This window comes from Sapajus apella, unplaced genomic scaffold (genome assembly GCF_009761245.1).
Source record: "Sapajus apella isolate SASKATOON/1434 unplaced genomic scaffold, GSC_monkey_1.0 scaffold191, whole genome shotgun sequence".
NCBI classification, from domain to species: Eukaryota; Metazoa; Chordata; class Mammalia; order Primates; family Cebidae; genus Sapajus; species Sapajus apella.
This window is the reverse complement of record NW_022437131.1, coordinates 1061565-1084208: the sequence shown is the minus strand read 5'-3', so window position 1 is coordinate 1084208 and position 22644 is coordinate 1061565. Positions and strand designations below refer to the sequence as shown.

General features: G+C 37.2%; 1 protein-coding gene across 14 annotated transcripts; it reads left to right on the top strand.

Moving 5' to 3' along the window:
• Positions 1-1389: 1389 nt before the first annotated feature.
• ARMCX5 (armadillo repeat containing X-linked 5) lies at positions 1390-18355 on the top strand. Of its 14 annotated transcripts, XR_004265651.1 has the most exons (6): positions 1396-2072; positions 3701-3746; positions 4111-4208; positions 6760-7021; positions 7726-7897; positions 18238-18355. XR_004265651.1 is itself a non-coding variant. In XM_032269300.1 (4 exons), exon 4 carries the CDS (start codon positions 4375-4377, stop codon positions 6079-6081), a length of 1707 nt encoding a protein of 568 aa, XP_032125191.1. In that variant the 5' UTR covers positions 1403-2072; positions 3058-3135; positions 3701-3746; positions 4111-4374; the 3' UTR covers positions 6082-6407. The 14 variants fall into 14 exon arrangements, 4 of the variants coding, with proteins under 4 accessions (XP_032125191.1, XP_032125190.1, XP_032125192.1 ...); XR_004265654.1 differs by lacking the exons at positions 4111-4208; positions 18238-18355 and adding an exon at positions 3058-3135 and having other exon boundaries at positions 1390-2072; positions 7726-8977; XR_004265648.1 differs by lacking the exon at positions 18238-18355 and having other exon boundaries at positions 1394-2072; positions 7726-8977.
• Positions 18356-22644: the final 4289 nt, after the last annotated feature.

The following is a 22644-nucleotide window of genomic DNA, read 5'->3' as shown; positions in this document are numbered from 1 at the left end:
ATGCAGAAAATTGAAATGCTACCCCTTCCTTACACCTTATACAAAATTTAACTCATGATGGATTAAATACTTAAATGTAAAACCCAAAACTATAAAAACCCTGGAAGAAAATTTAGGCAATACCATTTAGGACATAGGCACAGACAAAGATTTCATGATGAAATTGCCAAAAGCAATTGCAACAAAAGCAAAAATTAACAAATTGGATCTAATTAAACTAAAGAGCTTCTGCACAGCAAAAGAAACTATCGTTAGAGTGAATAGGCAACCTACAGAGTGGGAGAAAGTTTTTGCAGTCCATCTATCTGACAAAGATCTAATATCCTGACTCTACAAGGAACTTAAATTTACAAGAAAAAAACGAACAACCCCATTAAAAAGTGAACAAAGGACATGAACAGACACTTATCAAAAGAAGACATTTATGTGGCCAACAAACACTTGGAAAAAAGCTCAACATCATTGATCATTAGAGAAATGCAAATCAAAGTCACAATGAGATGCCATCTCACACTAGTCAGAATCGCAATTATTAAAAAGTGAAGAAACGAGATGTTGGCAAGGTTGCGGAGAAATAGGAATGCTTCTACACTGTTGGTGGGAATTTAAATTAGTTCAACAATTGTGGAAGACGGTGTGTCAATTCCTCAAAGATCTAGAACCAGAAATACCATTTGACCCAGCAATCCCATTACTGGGTATATACCCAAAGGAATATAAACCATTCTATTATAAAGACACATGCACATGTATATTCATTGCCACACTATTCATAATAGCAAAGATGTGGAATAAACCCAAACGCCCATCAATGATAGAATGGATAAAGAAAATGTGGTACATATACACCGTGAAATACCATGCAGCCATAATAAACAGTGAGATCATATTTTTTGTAGGGAAATGGATGAAGGTGGAAGCCACTGTCCTCATCAAATTAATGCAGAAACAGTAAACCAAACACTGCATGTTCTCATTTATAAGTGGAAGCTGAACAGTGAGAACACATGGACACAGGAGGGGAACAACACACACGGGGCCCTGTCAGAGGGTGAGGTGAGTGGAGGGAGAGCATTAGGAAAAACAGCGCATGCTACACTTAATACCTAGGTCATAAGTTGATTGATGCAGCACACCACCATGGCACAGTTTGCCTATTTAACAAACATTCACATCCTGCACATGTATCACAGAACTTGAAAAAAAAAAAAAAAAAAAGAAAAGAAAAAGAAAATTAAGGCCTGGGAGGGGGGACTCGAAGGGACACAAAGTTTGTGCAATCGATTAGTATGTATCGTCCTATCTCAGTCTTGACTGTCTTTGCAGACTTTCCTACCTTGGGCCCCACCCCCAGACCGCCCATTTCGGTGGGGCCCCTGTGTTTGGAGAGATGAGCTTCTAAAGACTGGAACACTTCCGCCTGTCAGGCCAGAAGAGATTTCCTGACGCCACAGCCGGAAATCCGTGTGCATTTCAGTTGAGAAAAGAATGGTAGGCTTGGTGGGGGGAGCTCCTGCAAAAGGGGAACTAATACCGAAACACTCTGGTATTTGTCTGCCTCTCTCATTCCACCGCGGTTTTCCCTATATCCGGAGCTCGCCCCTGCGCATTCCAATACCTGAAACGGCCACGGAGTACAGGACAGGGAGCTCTCCGACAGAAAGAGTCGCAGCGCTAGGCAAACCCTGATGTCACTCCGCTTCCACAAGCTGGACCCGGGTAAACTACGCTCTAGCTCCTCCCACTGCCGATGAGGTTAACCCGGATGTGGAAGAACGTTGTCTGCGAAGGAAAAGGTAGATGTTAAATGTTAACTACCCGTGAGGTCTCGAGGAGCCCTAGGAACAGGAAGGAGAAAGGAATACCGAAAAGTGACAACCGTTTGCCAATCACAGTCTTTAATCTGATAAAGCGGATATCTAGACTTGAGTCCCCGGTGCCGGATCAACCACCAAACACAGCCGCCGCCATTGACTGGAGTCCTTGTGTCTGAGTGTCAGTCCCTGCCGCTGTGTGACACAGCACCTAGAGGCAAGGAAATAAGAAAACTGCCTCTGATCCAAGCAAAGAAGGTCAGTGAGAAGGTGGGCATCGCTTGGGGGTGTGGATGTGGATATCGGAGGTGAACACTGGAAACGCGACCTGGTCATGGGAGGCGGGAGGTGAGAAGGAGAGAGAGACGAGTAATGTGAATGGCACACAACAATAAAAAATGATCTGCCTTTTGCTAGCTTGATTTCCATACACTCGGTTCATGACCATGTTTGGGAAGAAAAACGTTGCAGCCTCTAGTCGGGAAAAGGCAGACTAGATAAGAGGAAGAGGGGGCTACTTCTATAGGCGAGAACAGTTGTCTGGGGAGCCCTGAGAGGGAGAGAATACAAAAAGAGGTTGTAAATGTTTGATAATCAAGGCCCTGGATTCGAAAAGGGTCTCATGTCTTGGTTACTAGTCTGACCATTAATAACCACGTCTCTCTCTCTGTCTTTTCATTTGCTTTTTGGGTGTGTATCACGCGTTTTTATGTGTAGATCTGTTCCTAAGTTTGCAGCACTCCACGTTTCTGTAAAGATCTGTAGAGGGCAGCAGACCTCAAGGGGAGGGGAGAACGGAAAGAAAATTGGCCTGGTTTTTACAGAGTGGGCAGTACTTGGAGGCAGCACTTGGAGGTGGTAGATGGCTAAGACTAGAGTAGGCAGGAGTCTAAGGGAGCCCCCAGAACTCTCTGCCAGCTTTCGTAACATGTCCTCATTTACCCCCATTATGTTGCAGAAAACGTTAGGCTTTGGGAGAGAGAAAGGAAACATAGGAACCCAGATGAAATATGGAAATAATACTTTTCATTTTTTCCCAGCCTCCGTGGTTTGTCTAGTCCTTTCATCCCTACAAACACCACTACTACTGCCTTATAGGGATGTTTGAGTTGTCTCTGTATAGGAATTGTCAGACTTTGAGAATAGAGTAGAGGGCTTGGAGATTTAGAAGTGGGAGAAAAAAAGGGAGACAGAAAATGTTTGCAAATCAGGTACCTGTATTCAGAAAGAATCTGTGCCCTAGTTGCTAGTCTCTACCAAAGACTCAGCCTCATCTGTCTCCTGTGTCTTCATTTATTGGTCTCTGTTTTTGTGAATCCCTGTAAGTAGATCTGTTTCCAGGTCTGTGGAACTGTCAGTTGTGAAGTTTTGTAAAATGGCCACCCAACTTAAAGCTAGGAAATTACGAAGAAGAGAAAATTGCCCTGTATCTGTTAAGGTTGGTGTAAAGCTACAGGGACGGGGGGCGGGGTGGCAACTTCAGCTAGAGAATTCCGTCTCTTCTGTTTTGTCATTTTACCAGTTGTTTCCATCTGCCCCACCCTCTGCTGCTGCTGATTTAGTTGGGAGTCTTGGTAAGCTTTGAGGGTACAGAATACTAAGACTTGCCTTTCCCACTTCCCACTTGATTGTCCTGCTCTCATGCTTAACCCTAGTCTAATCTGAATGAAGGACATTCCAGGGCAATCACTGAAGAAAGAGGAAGATGGTGGGCAATAGGGAGGAGAAGGAAGAGTAGCTCTGAAACAAAGCAGTGCAGGGAAAGGGGACTAGGAGGGAAACAGTAGACAAAATGTATCTGGAAAGGCAAGAATAGGGGCCAGGGACCAAGGTCTGTCACCAGGAGATCAGTTTCCATATTCTCCTGTTTGTTTATTTGTTCATAGGTCTGCCTGTAGATCTGCTGTAGGGCTTGTCACCATTGGAAGCAAGGTAAGGAGGAGAAAGTTACTCCAGATCAGTGCAGGTTGGTATGAGTGTGGGGATTGCCTGGGTAGACCTGTAGGATGTAGTAGTGGAGAGCTGCTTGGCTCCAGCAGGGGTCAAGAACCACTATAGGAATTCCTTAGGCTCTCATCCACTTTTCCTTTGTGCTCCTGTTTGGTGCCTGGAAAGAAGGTTGATAGTGCTTGGAAGCGTAGGGAGTGGGTGAAATGAAGGGAGAGAGAGTTTGCTAATTATCTACCTCTCTCACCTAGCACTGAATCTCCATACTCTCCTGTTTCCTTGTGCTGATCAGCATGAGGAGAAAAAATTGGAAGAGACTCAAAGCCCCATTTCCTTCCTCCACCCCTAGGTCCTACTTCAGTGGCAGATCTGGTGGCCTTGGAGTGGCTGAAGACCACCACCCTCCACAGGGCTGCGCCCATGCACAGCCATCCTTCCCTACCTTGAGTGAGCTTCCTCTGCATGTTTTCTATATCACTGGCAGAGCCTGTAGTTGGAAAGGGGACAGAGTGACTACTGGACTTTGTATGAAAACACCAACCGGGACAGACCTTCAGTCAAGGCTGAGACAGGGTTGAGGGTATATAACTTGTCCTTGCCTTAAACTTGGAACATGGCTGGCTCTGGGACAGAAGCAAGGGCTAGAGAAAAGGCTGAGGCTGGCCTGAAAGATGGAATCAGTGGTCCTGCTGCTGCTAGAGTGAGTGGTGAAACACAGGCCAAGGCAGTGGCTGAGGCAAAACTGAAAACAGAATCAGTGACCCAGGCCAAAGCTGGTGATGGAGCAATGGCCAGGACACATACGGTGACCTACACTGTGACTATGGCTGTGACAAGGGAAGAGAGCAGGATGGAAGATACAACTAAGACTAGAGTCGTGGTTGAGACTAAGGCAAAACCTCTGGCAGAACATAGTATAGTACCACAAACCAAGTCAAAGGCCATGCCTATGTCTAGGGTCAGTGCTGTAACCAAGTCCGAAGTCAAGGTTGTTGCTGTCAGTGAGGCGAATATCAGGTCCTATACCAAGTCACATGATAAGGCCAATACTGGGTCCAGACCTGACAGAAGGGAAGAGGCCAGCATCAAGGCCAAGGCTGGGGACAAAACTGGCATTGGGATGAAATCCAGTGATGAGGATGAAGAAAATATCTGCTCCTGGTTCTGGACTGGAGAAGAACCTAGTGTAGGGTCCTGGTTCTGGCCTGAAGAAGAGACCTCTCCTCAAGTTTATAAGCCCCTACCTAAGATCCAGGAAAAGCCCAAACCCACACCTAAACCCATGCTTACTATAAAACAAAAGGCAATAGCATGGTCAAGGGCCAGGTATATTGTCCTAGTTCCAATTGAGGGAGGAGAGCAATCCTTGCCTCCTGAAGGAAACTGGACCCTGGTTGAGACCTTGATTGAAACTCCTCTGGGGATTCGACCTCTGACCAAGATCCCACCCTATCATGGGCCTTATTTCCAGACCTTAGCTGAGATAAAAAAACAGATTAAGCAAAGGGAAAAGTATGGGCCCAATCCAAAATCCTGCCGCTGCAAATCACATGCATTTAGTTTGGAGCCTAAAGAGTTTGATAAACTTGTTGCCCTCCTTAAGTTAACTAAGGATCCTTTCATTCATCAAATAGCTACCATGATAATGGGCATCAGTCCTGCTTATCCATTTACACAAGATATAATTCATGATGTAGGTATTACTGTTATGATTGAAAACTTGGTCAATAATCCCAATGTTAAAGAACACCCTAGAGCTTTAAGTATGGTGGATGACAGCTCTGAGCCTTCCGAAGAACCAAAAGCAGAAGAGTCATATATACACCAAGTTTGTAAAGACATAGTCTCTTGCCCCTTGAACTCCCCTGTACAACTGGCTGGACTGAAATTACTAGGGCACTTGAGTGTAAAATTTGAAGATCACTATGTGATTACCAGTTATATTCCAGATTTCCTCACCTTGTTAAACAAGGGAAGTGTCAAAACCAAGTTTTATGTTTTAAAAGTGTTTTTGTGTTTGTCTAAAAATCAAGCCAATACAAGAGAATTGGTCAGTGCCAAAGTACTGTCATCATTGGTTGCACCCTTTAACAAGAATGAGTCAAAGGCCAATATTCTTAATATTATTGAAATATTTGAGAATATAAATTTTCAGTTCAAAACAAAGGCAAAGCTATTTACCAAAGAAAAGTTCACTAAATCTGAGCTTATTTCAATATTCCAGGAAGCAAAACAGTTTGGTCAGAAACTCCAAGACTTAGCAGAGCACAGTGATCCTGAAGTGCGAGATAAAGTCATACGATTAATACTCAAACTCTGAATAGCCCTCTGTTTTTATAAAGCCTCAAACAGTTTTTTGGAGTTGCAATATGAAAACAATGCACATTATAATTATAAATGCAATACTTATGTCTTCCGTGTTGATTGAGGGAGAATACCAATTAATCTCGAGATCCTGAAACGTGCTGATTTTTATTGTGCTATATAATATAAATTGAGATTATTTTTAGTATTTCTGCAACATGACCTGATAATGAATCTATTCATCCTAAGCTATACTTCTGTGCTTTATACTGATATAAGTGTATTCTTTTGAGATTTTATTTCCATGTTGTTAATAAAGTTGCATGCTAAAACTGATGAAAATATTGTCCTAGTTTTTCAGTTGAAATCTAGTCTGGGGGGATAAAGCACAGACAGCATAAAGATGGTGAAGAACACTGCCTGTGTGTCTGTAGGAGGGCACAAACAAAACAAGTTCGCATTGACAGATTATTTAGTTTCTACATGTTCAAGGAGTAGAATCACTGTATGCAAGAAGACAGGACTGTACTATTAGCTGTCTTGTAGGCTTCTACTGATAGGGCTTCAAATAAGGAATGAAACCCTATTTGGGCAACCTGGGAAAGGGAGTAAGGAGGAAGGGAACACAGATGCTTTCATTGTAGTCTCAGTTCCAGAACTTGTGCTCAGCTTTTCACATAAAATGTCTCATCAGGATGCCTTGAAGCTGTTTAACCCCAAGAGGATTCCTGGTTCTCACCCCTGTTCAATAAGCCATGGACAGCTGCACAGGAAGTGTGGTTCTGAAGGGACCCAGCCCCACTGTGCCCTCAACAGCTCTCTCCCTATCCAGGGGTATTAGATTTACTGCTGCATCTGAGATTCTCTCCCCATGAAGTCCTGGGTCGCAGAAGAGAGTGTTTCTGGGGATTACCCATTGAAACTGCTTCATAGATAATCTCATCTATCTCATCCTGGTAACTGTTGATTCCTTGCCTTTGTTTTTGGGCCAATGCTTTGGACTTGGTGATTTGTACCACAGTTGGTAGCAGCCCGCTTGTTTGTGCTGATTCTTTTTGGTCAGAGCTCAGGTCTATGTATGACATAGCCACAGGATACCAAATTCCTTTAGAAGTATGTAGTTAGGAAGAAATTAATTCCCATAAAACCCACTATTCTATCTATTTGCATAGTTTATACAGTTGAAGCTATGTTGTCTATACTAAGCTTGTCCTGTTTATTCTTAACAAAGGCTAGCTTCTCTGCAGGAGTTTGTGGAATCGAATGACAGAGTGTAGTTAAGGATTTTGGGGTCACCTCTGCATCTTCTACCCCATGCCTCTTTTACTGTTAATTTACTGCCCAGAATTGGGAAATGTAAATATTAGGATAAGTATATAAATGGTGGTCTTTCTGTTGACCTTCCACTCCTAACTTTTAGGGAAGTTCTAAACCAGAAAATCTCAATATGGTGTAATGGATCCCCACTTTTAATAGCTATACCTAGTTTAATTTCTACTAGGATCAGGTGTGAATCTATTGTGGTACCTCTAAAAGTTTAAATGAAGCACAATTAGCTACACTTGTGCATTAAGAGAAACAAGGAAGCTAGTTTTTTTGCAATGTGAAACTTCAATTTAGATGATTTTTGAAGTTCTTTATAACATTTTTTAATCCACAGAATTCCTGTAGCCTGTAATACCAGCTGTGGGTACTACTCTCAGTGTTGGAGATCATCAAAATACAATTGGACCAGACCCTTTGGAAATAATTCTGTGTCTCAAATGCCATGTGGAGCACACACTTAATCAGTTGATGGCTATGGAATTTTCCAACATCAGCTAAAGAGAAGGGTGAGTGTGGGTGTGTATGTGTTTGTATCAAAGCACAAAGTTGATGGTCTCTACTTGGATGGGAATTGTGGGATGCAAAGTCATCTCCTACATTGTTCATGAGGTGTCATCTGTTGATGGACACTTCACTTGTTTCCATCTTTTGGCGGTTATGAATACTGCTGCAGTGAACATTGGAGTACAAGTATTTGTTTGAGTCCCTGATTTAAATTCTTTTGGGTATATACCTAGTTGTGGAATTGCTGGGTCGTATAATATGTTTAGCTTTTTGAGGAATTGCCAAGCTGTTTTCCACAGTGCCTGTACCATTTTACATTCCTATCAGCAAAATGCAAGGTTTCCAATTTATCCACATCCTTATTATTTTCCATTATTTTAAAAATAGCCATCTTAGTAGGTGTAAAGTGGTATATCATTGTGGTTTTAATTTGCATTTCCTGAAAGTCTTAGGATGTTGAGCATCTTGTTATATGCTTATTGGCCATTTGCATATATTTTTTGAGTAATGTATATTTAAGTTCTTTGCCCATTTTTAATTGTGTTTTTTGGCATTGTAGGAGTTTTAAAGTATATACATACATGCCCCTTATTAGCTATATGATTAGCAAATATTTTCTCCTGTTCTGTAGGTTTTTTCACTTTCAACGATGTGCTTTGATGTGCAAAAGATTTTCATTTCAAAGAAGCTCAATTCATCTATTTTTTTCTTTTGTTGCTGGTGCTTTTGGTGTCATATGTAAGAATTCATTGCCAAATTCAAGATCACAAGAGACTTACCCCTATGTTTTCTTCTAAAAGTTGTATAGTTTTAAACATCAGAGTAGTTAGTGTGTCTATCACCTCAAACATTTATCATTTCTTTGTTTTGGGAGCATTCGAAATCTTTTCTAGCTGTTTGAAAATACCCAATACATTATTCTTAACTATAGTCACCCTACAGTGCAATAGAATATTAGAACTTATTCCTCCTATCTTGCCGTAATTTTGTGTCTGTTAACCAACCTTTCCCTCTCTACTCCCTTCCCTATCTTCTCTTAACTTTTAATGAAAAAAAAAAACACAATTACTTTTGCGCCAGCCTAATAGTAACCACTATTCTACTCTCTACTTCTGTGAGATAAGCTTTTTTAGCTTCCACATATGAATGATAATGTGGTATTTATCTTTCTGTGCCTGGCTTATTTCACATAGTGTCCTCCAGGTTCATCCATGTTTCCATCAATGACAAGATTTCTTTCATTTTTATGGATGAACACATTTTTTAATCCCTGCATCTGTTGATGGGTACTTATACTGATTTCATATCTTGACTATTGTGAATAGTGCTGCAATAAACATGAGAGTGCAGATATGTCTTTGATATATTGATATCCTTTCTTTTTGATATATACCCAGCAGTAAGATTGCTGGATCATATGGTAGTTCTATTTTTAGTTTATTGAGAAATCTCCATGCTGTTTCACATAGTGGCTGTACTAATTTACATTCCCACCAACAATGTGTAAGAGTTCCATTTTCTCTGCATCCTTACCAGCATTTTTCTTTTTGTCTTTTTGACAATAGCCATTCTAACTGGGGTGAGATGATATCTCTTTGTGGTTTTGATTTCCATTTCCCTGATGATTAGTGATGTTGAGTGTTTTTTCATATACTTTTTGGCCATTTGTATGTCTTCTTTTGATAAATGCTTATTCTGATTATTTGCCAATTTTTAAATTGAAGTATTTGTGTTTTTGTTGTTTAGTTGTTTGAGTTTCTTGTATAGTCATGTACTACACAGCATTTCAGTACATAATGGACTGCATGTATGACAGTTGTCCCATAAGAATATAATACCAAATTTTTTCTGTACCTTTTATATGATTAGATACATGAATACTTACCATTGTCTTACAATTGCCTGTATTATTCAATACAATAACATTCTATACAGGTTTGCAGCCTAGGAGCAATAGGCTATACTACATAGCTTATGTATGTAGTAGGCTATATGATCTAGGTATTTGTTAGTAGTACTTTTCTTCTTCTAAGTAGAAGAGCTTTTTTGCTCTTTTATTTTTAGAAGAGCTTAAGAAAATCTGAATCTATGATAGTCTCACAATGATGGAAATGCCTAGGGACACATTTCTCAGAATGTATCCCCATGGTTAAACAATACATGACTATATATTCTGGATATTAATCCCTTGTCGAATGAACAGTTTGCAAATATTTTCTCCCATTCTGTAGATTGTCTTTTCATTCTCTGATTGTTTCTTTTGCTGTGTGAAAGCTTTTTAGTTTGATATAATCCCATTTGTCTATTTTTGCTATTTTGCCTGTGCTTTTGAGGTCTTATCCATAAAATCTTTGCCCAGACCAATATCCTGAAGTATTTCTCCTATTTTTTTTCTAGTAGTTTCATAGTTACATTTAGATTTATAATTTATTTTGAGCTGTGCTAGGAAACAGAAGAATGAAACTGGACCTCTGTATTTCATCAAGTACTGCAGAATTTTGATTATAGTAGTTTTGTAGCATGTTTTGAAATCATTAAGTGTATATGCTCCAACTTTGTTCTTCTGCTTCAAGATTGCTTTTGTTATTCTGAGTCATTTTCCATTCCATGTCAATTTTAGAGTCAGCTTTTCCACTTAAACAAAAAAGTCTTTGGAATTTTCACATTGATATTTTTCACTGAATCTATAGGTTGCTTTGAGGGTATTGCCATCTTTACAATATTTAGTTTCCATTCTATAAACATATAATGCCATTCCATTTATTTTGGTCTTTAACTTCTTTTAGCAATATTTTTTAGTTTTAGGTATGTAAGTTTTTCACCTCCTTGGTTCAGTTTATTCCTAGGTATTTCACTCTTTTATATGCTATTGTAAATGGAATTGTTTTCTTTCTTTTTCAGATTGTTCATTGCTGGTATATAGAAATATAACTGATATGTGTGTGTTGATTTTGTCACCTGCAACTTTGCTGAACTTATTTATTCACTCTAGTAGCTTTTTTGTGGATTCTTTTGAAATTTCTATCTATAGGATCATTTCATCCACAAATAGAAATACTTTATCTTCTTTCCTCCTATATGGTTATCATGTATTTCTTTTTCTGGTCTAATTGCTCTGGCTTAACTTGAATAACAGTGCTGAAAACGGGCATGCTTGTCTTGTTTCTGATCTTCTCAGTGAAAGTTTTCAGTCTTTTACTATTGAATCTGACATTAATTGTGGGATTTTCATAAGTGCTGATTATCATGGTAAGGAAGTTCCTTTCTGTGCCTAATTTTATCAGTGTTTTTTTTAAAGGGTATCAGGTTTTATCAAATATCTTTTTTTGTTTCAACGGAGATGATCATGTGGAGATTTTTTTTTTCTATTTAAGTGGTATGTGATTTGACTCTCTTATGTTGACCACCCTTGCATTTCTAGGATAAATCCCACTTGGTCATGGTATACAATCTTTTTAATATACTGTTGGATTTGGTGTGCTGGGGTTTTGTTGATAATTTTTGTATCTATATTCATAAGGGATACAGGGATGTATTGTTTCCTTGTGACGTCTTCATCTGGTTTTGATATCAGAGTAATACTGGCTTCGTAGAATTAGTTAGAAGATGCTCCCCCTTCTACTTTTTAAAAGAGCTTGAGGATTGTTGTTGACTCTTCTTTATGTTTGTTGGAATTGTCTAGTGAAACCATCTGGTCCTGGAATTCTCTTTTGGGGGAAGTTTTTGATTACTGGTCCAATTTCTTCACTGTTTATGGGTCAGTTGAGATTTTCTATTCAGTTCAGTTTCTGTCCAGATTTTGAGTCAGTTTAGGTAATTTATGTGTGTTTTTAAGAATTTGTTGATTTCATCTAAGTTATCTGTTAGTGTACAAATGTTCGTTGTGTACTTTTAATCTTTTAAAATTTCTGTGTGCCTGGTAATAATGTTTCCCCTTTCTGGTTTTAGATATTTATGTCTTCTTTTTTTTGTCTGTCTAGCTAAAAGATTGTCAATTTTCTTTATCTTTTTGAAAAACCAACTTTTGGTTTTATTGATTCTCTGTACTGTTTTTCCATCCTCTATTTTGTTTATTTCTTCTTGAAATATTTCCTTCCTTCAGTTAGCTATGGGTTTCATTTGCTCTTCTTTTTCTAGTTCCTCAAGGTATAAAGTTAGGTAATTGATTTGATATCTTTTTTATTTTTTGATGTAGGTGTTTATAGTATAAACTTCTCTCTGATCACTATCTTTGCTGCATCCCATAAGTTTAGTTATGCTGTTTTTCTTTTTATTCATTTCTGAGTATTTTCTGATTTTCCTTGTGATTTCTTCTTTGACCCATTGGTTATTTAATAGTGTGTTGTTTAATATCCATATATATGCGAATTTTAAATTTTTCTTTCAGGTGTTGATTCCTAGATTCAGCCACTGTCAATGAAGGTATTTCACATGATATCAGCCTTATAAAGTTCATTGAGACTTATTTTAGAAGAATATGTTTTTGCCATTATTTGGTGCAGAGTTCTATATATGTCTGTTAGGTCTAGTTGATGTATACCGCTGTTCAAGACCTTTATTTCTTTATTGATCTTGAGTCTAGATGCTCTATTCATTATTAAGTATGGGATTTGAAGTTTCCTGCTATTATTATAAAACTGTATTTTTTCCTTTCAATTCTGTCAGTGTTTGCTTTTTCTTAGGGACTTTCACTTTTGTAATTATTTACATTCTCCTGTATCTTAACCCCATTATTTTTATGTGTTTCTATATATCTGCATGGAACATATACTAATTTTTCCCTTGGGAGGAATAAAATCCTTTTTCCCAACACTAATCTCACATACTTTTCCAGCTTTCTCTCCACCCTTTCAGAATAATCATTTTCCACATTTGTTATTTCTGCTTTCTCATCTCCTACTTAGTCCTCACACAATTGCAATCTAGTTTCTTTCTCTACTACTCAACTAAAACTCTGCCCTCAAAGTCACCAAAGCCTCCATATTCCCTACAAAAAGAGCAATTTACATTTTTTAAAATTTTATTTATATGTGCTGTTAGGGAATAATGGTTTCCCCCCCCCTTTTGATGTAGCCTTACATGTAGTGGGATCCTTATTAGAATAATATCTGTGGCTTTTCTGTGTCCCCACCCTTATTCATTCTTACCCTTCTCTCTTCCCTTTCTTGTTCCACAGAGGGCTGTGTTCTTCTTTGCTGTTTTATAACGTAAGTTTTCAAGTGAAGGTTGAAAGTAGGGCCCCAGTTTTTAATTGGATGGGATTGTGGGTTAAATTCTGAAATTCCTTTTTAGGAAGCCTTCCTGCCCAAAGATCTAAATCATATTTCTCTGTTTTAGAATTATTAGTAACAACGATTATGTGTTTATTTCTCATCTGCTTTACTCTTTTTACTCAGTTTGTACAGAATTTGAGTAGCATAAAAGGATTGACATTTGTTGGGCCCTTTAAAATCCAACTCATGTAATAGCTTAATACATTTTGACTTCAAAAGATTGAGTATTACAAGTAAAGTTAAAGACATCTTCAGCTATAAACCCCAATTTCAGTCTTCTTCCTAGAAATAATGCATATTGTCAGTTTCTAGAACCTTTTTGTGCATTGCCTCCATACAAATATATCCATGTGTTCTGAAAATTTTTTGGAATATTAAATGTTACCATAGGATATGTATTAGTCTGCAGCTCTTTTTTTCAATAGTATGTCTTGGAGATTTTTCCATATAGGTATATATCTCTCTCCTTCTTATTAGTTTTATATAATATTTCATAGTCTTACAATGTCATATTTGTTTGAGAAGTAGACTCTTGGGTCATAGGCATTTTTTTGTTGTTGTTTTAGTAGATGCTAGAAACCTCCTTACAAAGGGATTATATCATCATATGCTTTCTCAGTATATCAGAGTCCCTCATTTCCCACACACTAACCAGCAGTACTATCTGCATATTTAAACCTATCTACCAATCTGATAATGAAAATGGTATCTTTTTATTTTATGTTTTTACTAATGTTGAAGACAATAAATAAGCTGTCTAAACTTACAGAAAATAATCAAATTGGAAATACAAATTACAATGAAATACAAATACAGATCAATATGTAAGTATCAAAATACTCATTAGAAAGATTTTGGAGGCTGAAGAATAGTCGGAAGAGAAAAGCATTTTTTCTTTGCCTGAACTTAATATTCAAAATTCCTGTTATGCAAATAGAAGTCATCTCATAGCACTAACAAACTTGAGAATTTACTATTATAAGACCTTTTATTCTTTTAGCAATTTCATATATGTTGAGACACTTCAGATAATTATAAATTATTGATAATTAGCATAATAAATGATGATTTAAAATGATATTAAGTGATGTAATTCAACAGTAAGATTCCTAAACTCTTCTTGAAGGAAGTTGCTACTCAAAATGTATAAAAGCTTAAATCATCTTGGTGGTAGTTAGCACAGTTTAGTCAATCTTTGTGCTATGTAAAATAAAATTTGACAGTTTATTTTTTAAAACATACTTAACACATTTTTGTTAATGTTCATTCACAATTAATGGTGTCTTGTTTTTTTGTTTTTGTTTTTGTTTGTTTTTGAGACAAAATCTCACTCTGTCGCCCAGACTGGAGTGCAGTGTCATGATCTCATCTCACTACATCCTCTGCCTCCTGCGTTCAAACAATTTTCCTGCCTCAGTCTCCCAGGTAGCTGGGATTACAGGCACACACCACCAATCTGGGCTAATTTTTCTGTTTTTAATAGAGACGGGGTTTCACCATATTGGTCAGGTTGGTCTTGAATTCCTGACCTCGTGATCTGCCTGCCTCAGCCTCCCAAAGTGCTGGGATTACAGGCATGAGCCACCATGCCCAGTGGTGTCTTCTTATTACTGTCCCAGTTGAATACCCGAAGTTGTGGGAACAGGCTCTGTAAAGTATGAAATTCTATTTTCTTAGCGAATAATTTTTTTTCTCTCTAAGGTGATATTTACAGGATTTTCAAACGTGTCTAGATCTCACTGGTATTAATGTTTTTGGGGAGATTGATTTATTTACCAGAGAAGAAAGTTAGGCACACTGAAATCTATGATCCAAAATGAAAAATGAGAAAATGGTTGTATGTGCAAGCATATGATCTGATCTCTTACATTGGAACTCCATTCTGTGCTACAACAAATCTCGTAATCTGATTGCACTAAAGTGACCCTAAACAGTGTATATGTAAAATTCAGAATTCTATGTAGATATTTTTTTGCTCTCTAGTGGGGATTTATTTCACTGAGATAATACAATTGAAGTAATTTTATGCTCTTCGAAGCACCTTAGATGATAAGCCCTAGCCCAGAGCTGAAGATTTATTCCTCAGTGAGACAGTGACCAAGTACACAAAAAACTTGTGCTCCTAGAGTAGGGCTCTCTATCATCTTTCAGTTCCTTAAACAGGTAATAATGTATTGTGAGGCAAAAAAAATTTAATAAAACAGAAACTTAAGTGAATATCACCTTTTGGTGTGTAAATACTAAGTAGATAAAAAGCAAAAGAAAATGGCTCAAAGGTTTTGCCTTTTTGAGACTCCTGTTAATGTGATTTTTCTAGTATGCCAAAAATGGTATTTAATATTTAAATAACTCTTACCAATCAATAAAAGAGCAATAACACAATTAAAAACTAGGCAAAGGAATTTAAAATACATATTTCCAAAGAAGATATACAAATGGCCAAAGCACATGAAAAGATGCTCAACATTATTGGTCTTTAAAGAAATGCAAATCGAAACCATAGCTACACTACTCCACCCCCACTAGTATGTCTATAATTTTTTTATGGAACCTAAGTATTGGCAAGGATGTGGAGAAATTGGAACTCTTGTACATTGCTTGTGGGAATGTAAAATGGTACAGCCACTGTGGGAAATAATTTGATACTTTTTCTAGTGTACCACCTTCATTCACTTCTCATTTCTTTTTTTGTGTGTGTGTTTTTTTTCCAGTGTTTTTTTTCTTAATGGTCACTCTGGGTATTACAATTAATATCTTAACTATACAACATTCAAGTTTAAATTAATATCAACTTAGTTTCAATGATGCACAAAATTCTGCTCCTTTATACTTCCATCTCCCTCTTTATGTTGTCACACATTTAATCTTTATATACTGTGTGTCTATTAACAGATTTGTAATTATAGCTTTATGCATTTGGCTTTTAAAACATTTAGGTAAAAAAACAGAAGTAAAACAACAAAAATGCAATAATACTAGCTTTTTGAAAAACTGACTTTGTATTTTAGAGTAGTTTTAGGTTTACAGAAAAATTGAGCAGGAAGTACATACAGAGAGCACCCATACTTTTCTCTTACAACCCACCTCTGCCACCTGCTGCCCACAGGTTCCCATATTACTAGCATCTTGTAATAGTATGGTACTTTTTTTTTACTATTGATAAATGAATACTGATACATTATTATAGGACTAAAGTACACTAAAGTCCTTAGTATACTTTAAGGTTTGCCCATTAAGTTGTACATTCCAATTTTTTTAAAAAACATTGTAGTAAAATACACATGACATTAAATTTGCCATTTTAGCCACTTTTACCTGTCCAATTTGGTGGTATTAACTGCATTCACATTGTTGTGCAGCTATCACCACTATTGATCTCTAGAACTTTTGCATCATTCCAAATTAAAATTACATATATTAAAAAATAACTCCCTGTTATTCCCTTCCATCAGCCCCTGGAAAGCACTATCCTACTTTCTTTCTCTACTAAATCTTTCTTGCATTTTGAGTTAATTTTTGTATATTGAGTAAGGTAAGGTCCAACTTTTTTTTTTTTTTTTTTTTTGCATATGGATATCCAGTTATCCCAGCACCATTTTTTGAAAACACTGTCCTTCCCCAACTAAAAAGTCTTGATACCCTTGTCAAAAATCATTTGAACATATTCTCAAGGGTTCTTTTTGGACTCTCTATTATATTCTGTTGGTTTATATGTCTGTCTTTATTCAAGTACCATACTATTTAGATTATTTTAGTTATATATAGTAAGTTTCGAAATCAAGAGGCCTTAGTCCTCCGACTTTTTTCTTCCTTTCCAAGGCTGTTTGATCTCTTTGGTGTCCCTTGAGATTCCATGTGAATTTTAGGATAATTTTTTTCTATTTGTGCAAAACACATTATTGGGATTCTAATACAGATTGGATGGAAACTTATAGATTGCTTTGGATTGTATTGAAAACAACATTAAATCTTCTGATCTTAGTGTCTTCCAATTCTAATAGGGATTGCATGGAAGGATTGTATTGAAAACAACATTAAGTCTTCCGATTCTAATAGGGATTGCATGGAAGCTTATAGATTGCTTTGGATTGTATTGAAAACAACATTAATCTTCCAATCCAAACAATTAAATAGGGTATCTTTTCAAATTTTCAATGTATAAGTCTTTGGCTTCCTTAGTTAAGCATATTTCTAAGTATTTTTTTTTTATTCTATTGCAAATGAAATAGATTTTTTTAATTTCCCTATCAGATTATATATTGTTAGTATACAAAATATACCACATTTTTGTGTGTTGATTTTGTATTCTGCACTTTTGCTAAAATTGTTTATTAGCTTTAACCATTTCTGGGGGGAAATCTTTAGGTTTTCTATATATGTAATCATTCCATCTATAAACATAGATACATTAACTTTTTCCCATTCCGATTTATATGCCTTTTGTTTATTTATCTTTTTTTGGACTAATTGCTTTGGCTAGAACTTTCAATACTATGTTGAATAGAAGTGGAAAAATGGACTTCCTTGTCTTGTTGCTGATCTTATGGGAAAAATGTTCAGTCTTTCACCATTGAATATGTTGTTAGCTGTGGGCTTTTTGTGTATGTCCTTTGTTTTGTTGAGGAGTTGAGGAGGTTTCCTTTTATTCCTAGGTTGTTGAATGTTATCTTTTTCATGAAGGATTGTTGAATTTTTCTAAAATGATATTTCTACTACATGAATTGAGGTGATGATGTGGTTTTTTTTTCTCTTCATTCTATTAATAGGGTATAGTACATTGTTTGATGTTTGTATGTTGAACCACCCTTACATTCCAGGCATAAAGTTCCTCTTTGTTCTTGATATAGTTTGGCTCTGTGTCCTCATCCAAATCTCATCTCGAATTGTAATCCCCACTTGTGGAGGGAGGGACCTGTAATCCTCACGTGTTGAGGGAGGGAAGCGATTGGATTATGGGGGTGCTTCCCCCATGGGGTTCTCATAATAGTAAGTGAATTCTCACAAGATCTAATGGTTTTAATAAATGGTAGTTTTTCCTGCATGTTCTGTCTCACCTGCTGCCATCTAAGACATGCCTGCCCCTCCAACTGCCATGATTGTAAGTCTCCTGAGGACTCCCCAAGCATGCAGAACTGTGAGTCAATTAAACTTCTTTCCTTTATAAATTATCCAGGCTCGGGTAGCATCTTTATAGCAGTGTGAGAATGGACTAATACAGTAAATTGGTACCACAGAGAGTGGAGCACTGCTATCAAGATACTTGAAAATGTGGAGGCAACTTTGGAACTGGATAATGGGCATAGGTTGGAACAGTTTGGAGAGCTCAGAAGACAATAGAAAGATGTAGGAAAGTTTGGAACTTCCTAGAGACCTGTTGAATGATTTTGACCAAAATGTTCATATTGATATGGCAATGAAGTCCAGGCTAAAGTGGTCTCAGATGGAGATGAAAAAATTATTGGGAACTGGAGCAAAGATCAATCTTGCTATACTTTAGCAAAGAGACTGGCAGCATTTTGCCCCTGCCCTAGAGATCTGTAGAAATTTGAACTTTAGAGAGATAACCTGAAATTGGAATTTATGTTTAAAAGGGAAGTAGAGCATAAAAGTTTAGAAAATTTGCAGCCTGATGATGCAATAGAAAAGAAAAACCAATTTTCTGGGGAGAAAGCAATTTGCATAAGTAGTGAGGGGACAAATGTTAATCACCAAAACAAATGGGAAAATGTCTCCAGGGCATGTAAGAGATCTTGGTGGCAGCCCCTCCCATCACAGGCCCAGAGGCCTAGGAGGGAAACATGGGCTGGGCTGAGGGCACCCCTGCTCTGTGCAGCCTCAGAACACAGGTGCCCTGTGTCCTAGCTGCTTCATCTCCAGCCATGGCTAAAAGGGGCCAAGGTACAGCTCAGGTGGTTGCTTCAGAGGGTGCAAGCCCCAAGCCTTGGTGGCTTCCACATGGTATGGGGCATGTGGGTGCACAGAAGTCAAGAACTGCAATTTGGGAACCTCTGACTAAACTTCAGAGGATGTATGGAAATGCCTGGGTATCTAAGCAGAAGTCTGCTGGGGGGATGGGACCCTCACTGAGAACCTCTGCTAGAACATTGTAGAAGGGAAATGTGGGGTTGGAGCCCACACACAGAGTCCCCAGTGGGGTACTGCCTTGTGGAACTTTTTACGTAAGTACTCATAATGGATATTGGTTTCTGGTTGGTTATTTTTTCTTATAGTACCGCTGACTTTGGTACCAAGCTAATATGAAGTCTTTCCTCCTCTTTTATTATTTTTTGAAAGCTTGAAAAGGGCTCTTGTTCATTCTCCTTTAGATGTTTAGTAAAATTTACTAGGGAAATGATCTGGTCCAGTGTTTTTCTGGGTTGGTATGTTTTTTGATTACTGATTTGATATCCTCATTAGTTATAGGTCTATTCAGATTTTGTATTACTTAATTATTCAGTTTTGGTAAATTGTATGTTTCTAAGAATGTATCCATTTCATCTAGGTTATCCGATTTTATGGCATGCAGTTGTTCATAGTACTCATACTCTTTGTTTCTATGAAGTGGTAATATTTTTGCTTTCATTTCTGGTTTTATTAATTTGAGTTTTCTATCATTTAAGGTCAATCTAGCTGAAGTTTTGTCATTAAAAATATTTTCAAGTGCTGACTTTTAGTCTTATTGATTTTCCTTGTTTCCTACTCCCTATTTATTTCCATTCTAGTGTTTATTATCTTCTTTCTGCTGGCTCTAGGCTGAGTTTGTTATTCTCTTTTTGATTCCTTAAGGTGTAGAGTTTAGTAATTTAGTTGTTTATTTGAAATTTTATTATCCTTTTTTTTTTTAAGATGGAGTATTGCTCTGTCGCCCAGGCTGGAGTCCAATGGCACAATCTTGGCTCACTACAACCTCTGACTCTTGGGTTCAAGCCATTCTCCTGCCTCAGCCTCCCAAGCAGCTGGGACTAAAGGCATGTGCCACCACACTAGGCTAATTTTTGTATTTTTAGTAGAGATAGGGTTTTACTATGTTGGCCAGGCTGGTGTCAAAGTCCTGTCCTCAAGTGATCTGTCCACCTTGGCCTCCCAAAGTGCTGGGATTACAGTCATGGGCCACCACACCCAGCCTGAAACTTTCTTCTTTTAACTCTAATGCTTTTTATCTTCTTTTTTGCCTTAATTTCACCAAATTCTGCTCTTTTATTATTTCTTTGTTCTGCTCAATTTGGATTTAATATGCTCTTCTTGTTTTAGTTTTTAAAGGTGGCATGCTAGATTATTAATGCTATTGATACTTTTTTTCTAACATATCTATTCAATTATATAAATTTACTGTGAAGCACCGCTTTATTTGCATTTTCATTTTGATTAAACTATTTAAAAATTTTCTCTTGGGAGTTCCTCTTTGATTTATTTTTTATTTGGAAATGTGTTGTTTAATCTTCAAATGTTTTGGATTTTCCAGCTATATTTTTATTATTTTCTTGTTTAATTTCATTATGGCCCAAAAATGTGCATTGAATAATTTGCTCTTTTAAATTTGTTAAGGTATTTTTTTGTGGTTCACAATCTGGTCCCTCTTGGTGTATGTCCCATGTGAGCTTTAGAAGAATGTATATTCTGGTTTTAGATGAAATATTCTACAGATGTAAATTAGAACCAGTTAATTGTTGGTGCTATTCAGTACAACTGTGTCCTTACTGCTTTTCCACATAGTGGATCTGTCAATTACTGATAGTGTTGAAATCTTTAATTATCACAGTGGATTTGCCTGGTATTTCTTGCAGTCCTATCACATTTTGCCTCCAGTATTTTGATACTCTGTGTTTAGGAACATATATAGTAAGGGCTGTTATGTTTTCTTTGATATTTGACCCATTCATTATTATTGAAATCTGCTTTTTTCTTTTGATTAGTGTTTGCATGTTATAACTTAATCTCCTTTACTTTCAAGCTAGCTGTGTCTTTACATATATAGTGGATTGTTATTGACAAGATATAGTTAGGTCTTCATTTTTTTTCATTCACCTCAAAAGTGGGTCTTTTTTTTTTTTAAATAAGTTCTGGGATGTATGTGCAGAACGTACAGGTTTGTTACATAGGTATACATGTTCCATGGTGGTCTGCTGCACCCATCAACCTGTCATCTACATTGGGTATTCCTCCTAATGTTATCCCTCTCCTATCCCCCCATCCCCTGACAGGCCCTGGTGTGTGATATTCCCCTCCCTGTGTCCATGTGTTCTCATTGTTCAACTCCCACTTATGAGTGAGAACATGCGATATTTGGTTTTCTGTTCTTGTGTTAGATTGCTGAGAATGATGATTTCCAGCTTCAACCATTTCCCTGCAAAGGACATGAACTCATCCTTTTTTATGGCTACATAGTATTCCATGGTGTATATAAGCCATATATTTTTTATCCAGTCTATCACTGATGGGCATTTGGTTTGGGTCCAAGTCTTTGCTATTGTGAATAGTGCTGCAATAAACATATGTGTGATGTGTCTTTATAGTAGAATGATTTATAATCCTTTGGGTATATACCCAGTAATGGAATTGCTGGGTTAAATGGTATTTCTGGTTCTAGATCCTTGAGGAATTGCCACACTGTCTTCCACAATGCTTGAACGAATTTACACTCCCACCAACAGTGTAAAAATGTCCCGTTTCTCCACATCCTTTCCAGCATCAGTTGTTTCCTGACTTTTTAATGATCACCATTCTAACTGGTGTGAGATGGTATCTCATTGTGGTATTGATTTGCATGTCTCTAATAAGTTGTGTGGTTTTGGGTGAGTTTCTTATTCCTGAGTTCTAATTTGATATTACTGTGGTCTGAGAGACTGTTTGTTATGATTTCCATTCTTTTGCATTTGCTGAGAAGTGTTTTACTTCCAATTATGTGGTCAATTTTACATAAGTGCAATGTGATGCTGAGAAGAAGATGTGTTCTGTTGATTTGGGGTGGAGAGTTCTGTAGATGTCTATTAGGTCTGCTTGGTCCAGAGCTGAGTTAAGGTCCTGAATATTCTTGCTAATTTTCTGTCTCATTGATCTGTCTAATATTGACAATGGGGTGTTAAAATCTCCCATTATTATTGTATGGGAGTATAAGTTTCTAAGAACTTGCTTTGTGAATCTGGGTGTTCCTGTATTGGGTGCATATATATTTAGGATAGTTAGCACTTCTTGTTGCATTGATCCCTTTATCATTATGTAATACCCTTCTTTGTCTTTTTTGATCTTTGTTGGTTTAAAGTCTCTTTTATCAGAGACTAGGATTGCAACCCCTGCCTTTTTTTTGCTTTCCATTTGCTTGGTAAATGTTTTTCCATCCCTTTATTCTGAGCCTATGTGTGTCTTTGCATGTGAAATGGGTCTCCTGAATACAGCACACTGATGGGTCTTGACCCTTTATCAAATTTGCCAGTCTATGTCTTTTAATTGGGGCATTTAGCACATTTATGTTTAAGGTT